At 39.3% G+C, this 2932-nt stretch overlaps 2 protein-coding genes across 2 annotated transcripts; one reads left to right on the top strand and one right to left on the bottom strand.

Annotated features, from left to right (window-relative positions):
* The first annotated feature begins 125 nt into the window (after positions 1 to 125).
* Positions 126 to 2275, top strand: LOC116160144. Its single transcript, XM_031473282.1, has 2 exons — positions 126 to 587; positions 1405 to 2275. The coding sequence occupies exons 1-2, from the start codon at positions 156 to 158 to the stop codon at positions 2218 to 2220; spliced, it is 1248 nt and encodes a 415-aa protein (XP_031329142.1). The 5' UTR covers positions 126 to 155; the 3' UTR covers positions 2221 to 2275.
* On the bottom strand, positions 583 to 2711 carry LOC116160145. The gene is made up of 3 exons (XM_031473283.1): positions 2426 to 2711; positions 2271 to 2368; positions 583 to 1280 (listed from the first exon to the last, which is right to left on the bottom strand). The coding sequence occupies exons 1-3, from the start codon at positions 2670 to 2672 to the stop codon at positions 687 to 689; spliced, it is 939 nt and encodes a 312-aa protein (XP_031329143.1). The 5' UTR covers positions 2673 to 2711; the 3' UTR covers positions 583 to 686.
* Positions 2712 to 2932: the final 221 nt, after the last annotated feature.

Raw genomic sequence — 2932 nt, forward strand, 5'->3', positions numbered from 1 at the left:
TAAGCTGCGTCCAGATTACGCGCGCCGAACTGCGCAAAACGTTTGCGAGCGTTGCAGAAATGTTTTGCGCACACTGTCTTGTCTCTGGTTTGTGTGTGTGCTTGGCTATGTTTGCTAGGGTTCCCAATTGAACGGGTGAATATTTTTGAGTGACCATGGATGATGATGTGCAAATCTCTGCAGCAGCTTTTATTATTCTTTGCGACGCTATAAAGAAAAAGCAACGCAAGAGAAGACGCTATTGGATGACGAATTTATTTAAAAGTCGCAATATTTATAGTGGCAGCAACCTGTTGAACGATTTATCATTGTCACGCACTGGACAGTTCAAAAATTTTTGCCGTATATCTTGTGAAGATTTTGAATATCTGATACATCTAATTGGGCATAAAATAGCGAAGCAAGAAACTACATTCAGACAACCCATTCCTGTTAAAGAGAGACTGGCAGTTACTCTACGATTCCTGGCAACTGGGGATTCATACACAAGTTTGATGTACCTGTTCAAAATTTCTAAACAGAGCATATCTACCATAGTGACTGAAGTGTGCCAAGCTTTGTGTGACGCATTGAAAGACTACGTAAAGGTAAGAAATATTGCATTTATTCGTAGTGTTATCCATAAAAGGTGTGTGTGTGTGTGCATCACAACAAAATTTGTAAACGAGAATATTTGTAATCACTGCTTAAGGCGCGAATGTATTGTAATAATGTTGTACAGCACCCCATGAATCCTGAGATTGTGAGTTTGGACTTGGTTGAGGGGTGTCTTGGGAAAATGGATCCTGATACTGTTCATTGAATAAAAGGTGATCGGCGGCCCCAATATTTCCGGAACTATGTGAAGAGGAAGGTGTAGATGCCGAGGATCTTGTATTGGATCCACTACCATTATCGTATCTTCCAATTACAGCGTCAAATATAACGTTATTAATCTTGTGTATTGTAACAGCTCGGGTGCGTTCATCCATTTTTTGTAGCTGTGTTGTTATGTATTGACCAAAAGTATGACACTCGTCTTTTGGAGTGGTTGAGACCTTCTTAAGCAGATCGTATGCAGCAGACACTTTAGGATCTTCTTGTACACATTTTCGTTTCGGAAGTATTTTCTTGGGAGATACAAAAATTTTACGTTTTGCTGTTGGGATTTGAGGACTTGTCCCAACGGAAACTACACTACCCGATTCGATTTCATCATTTGCTACAACTGATTGAGGTTCTCTGTCTACACATTGCGATTCTGAATTGTTGAAAGTTTCATCAGTAGTGCTTTCTTCGTCCTAGAAAAATATTTTATTAAATGGCGTGTGTAGAATAGTATAGGTAGTGCAATTTTTATGGATTTCACTGCTTGTGTACTCATAGACCATAGTACTGAATTTACAGTGTATTTCACATTTTCAGATGCCATCTACTATAGAAGAGTGGACACAAACTTCCAAAATTTTCGAAGACGTGTGGCATTTCCCTCATTGCCTAGCGGCGTTAGATGGGAAACATATTATGTTACAAGCACCCATACAGAGTGGAAGCGAATATTACAACTATAAATCATTTCACAGTATAGTACTACTTGCTTTGGTAGATGGTCAATACAATTTTCTTTTTTGTGACGTTGGTGGTCAGGGTCGCATTTCGGATGGGGGAATTTTTAAAAATAGTTTATTATGGAGAAAAATCGAAAAGAGAGAACTTCCCATTCCGGAACCACGGATTCTTCCTGGCCGACAGAAACGGATTCCTTATGTGTTTGTTGCTGACGATGCTTTTGCCTTGCATGACAACATTATGAAGCCTTATTCAGGTTTACATGACAAAGGTACACCAGAAAGAATTTTCAATTATCGCTTGTCACGAGCACGAAGAATTGTCGAAAACGCGTTTGGCATATTGTCCGCTGTTTTTAGGGTTTTGAGAAAACCACTATTACTGGAGCCTGAGAAGGCACGGCTTGTTGTTTTAACCACTCTTTACTTGCATAATTTTTTAAGAAGCGGAAACTCAAATCAAATATATACTCCGCCTGGAACATTTGATAGCGAAGAGGATGGTTTATTAATAGAAGGAACATGGCGACGTGACGGTAATCCTGAAAATTCATTCTTGCCTATCAGAAGACTACCGCGAAAATCTCCTCTAAATGCACAACAAATTCGGAACGAACTAGCGGAGTATTTTTCGTCGAATGGTGCTGTATCATTTCAAGATAAATATGCTTAGGTAAATGCTACTATGTAAGTAGGCTGGAAATAAATATAATCTGAACTTACCGTTTCTGTATTTATTGAGCCCTTTACACTGTCCTTATCCCACAAAAATTTAAAGGCTTCGAAAGCAAACCATTTGCTTATATATATTTCGTTTCTACCTGCATATGTATACACAATTAGCTAAAATGGACATCAAAAGAAAATCAAAATACTACCTTTCCCCGTGCCTGTAGAATTCTTCATTTTGGCCTTTTCTCTTCTCATCGATGACAGCAACGATGCTACTTTCGCCTTTATTACTTCAACGTCGCTTTCCATTTCTGTTGCTATGTTCTTCCAAGCATCATGTTTTTTATTTCGTAAATGGTAATTACTGTTTTTCACGTCCCACAATTCTGATTTTGTTTCATACATGTTAATTAATTGCAGTGTTTTCTCCCGACTCCATTCAATTTCACTCATTGTGTTGCAGGAATGCGCACAACTACGTCCAAACTTCACTTAACTTTAAACGCGCGCTTAGCCGAATTTCTTTGATGTACCGACACTTGCCCGAACAAATTCGTGCATGCACGCAGTGGCGCGTTCGTGCGCATATACCCGTCCACATTACATGTTGCTGCAACGCTCGCAAACGTTTTGCGCAGTTCGGCGCGCGTAATCTGGACGCAGCCTTACCTTCTAAATGAGTATGCAGAAAAATAATTTCAGAATATTTACAC

This window comes from Photinus pyralis, unplaced genomic scaffold, assembly GCF_008802855.1.
Source record: "Photinus pyralis isolate 1611_PpyrPB1 unplaced genomic scaffold, Ppyr1.3 Ppyr1.4_LG1, whole genome shotgun sequence".
NCBI classification, from domain to species: Eukaryota; Metazoa; Arthropoda; class Insecta; order Coleoptera; family Lampyridae; genus Photinus; species Photinus pyralis.

Excerpts from the sequence above, each read along its gene's own strand:
- LOC116160144 (XM_031473282.1), top strand. The coding sequence starts at position 156 with ATGGATGATGATGTGCAAATCTCTGCAGCAGCTTTTATTATTCTTTGC. Across the intron at positions 588-1,404 it reads CATTGAAAGACTACGTAAAG|ATGCCATCTACTATAGAAGA; the intron begins GTAAGAAATATT and ends TCACATTTTCAG.
- LOC116160145 (XM_031473283.1), bottom strand. The coding sequence starts at position 2,672 with ATGAGTGAAATTGAATGGAGTCGGGAGAAAACACTGCAATTAATTAAC. Across the intron at positions 2,369-2,425 it reads TTCTACAGGCACGGGGAAAG|GTAGAAACGAAATATATATA; the intron begins GTAGTATTTTGA and ends ATACATATGCAG. Across the intron at positions 1,281-2,270 it reads GCTCAATAAATACAGAAACG|GACGAAGAAAGCACTACTGA; the intron begins GTAAGTTCAGAT and ends ATATTTTTCTAG.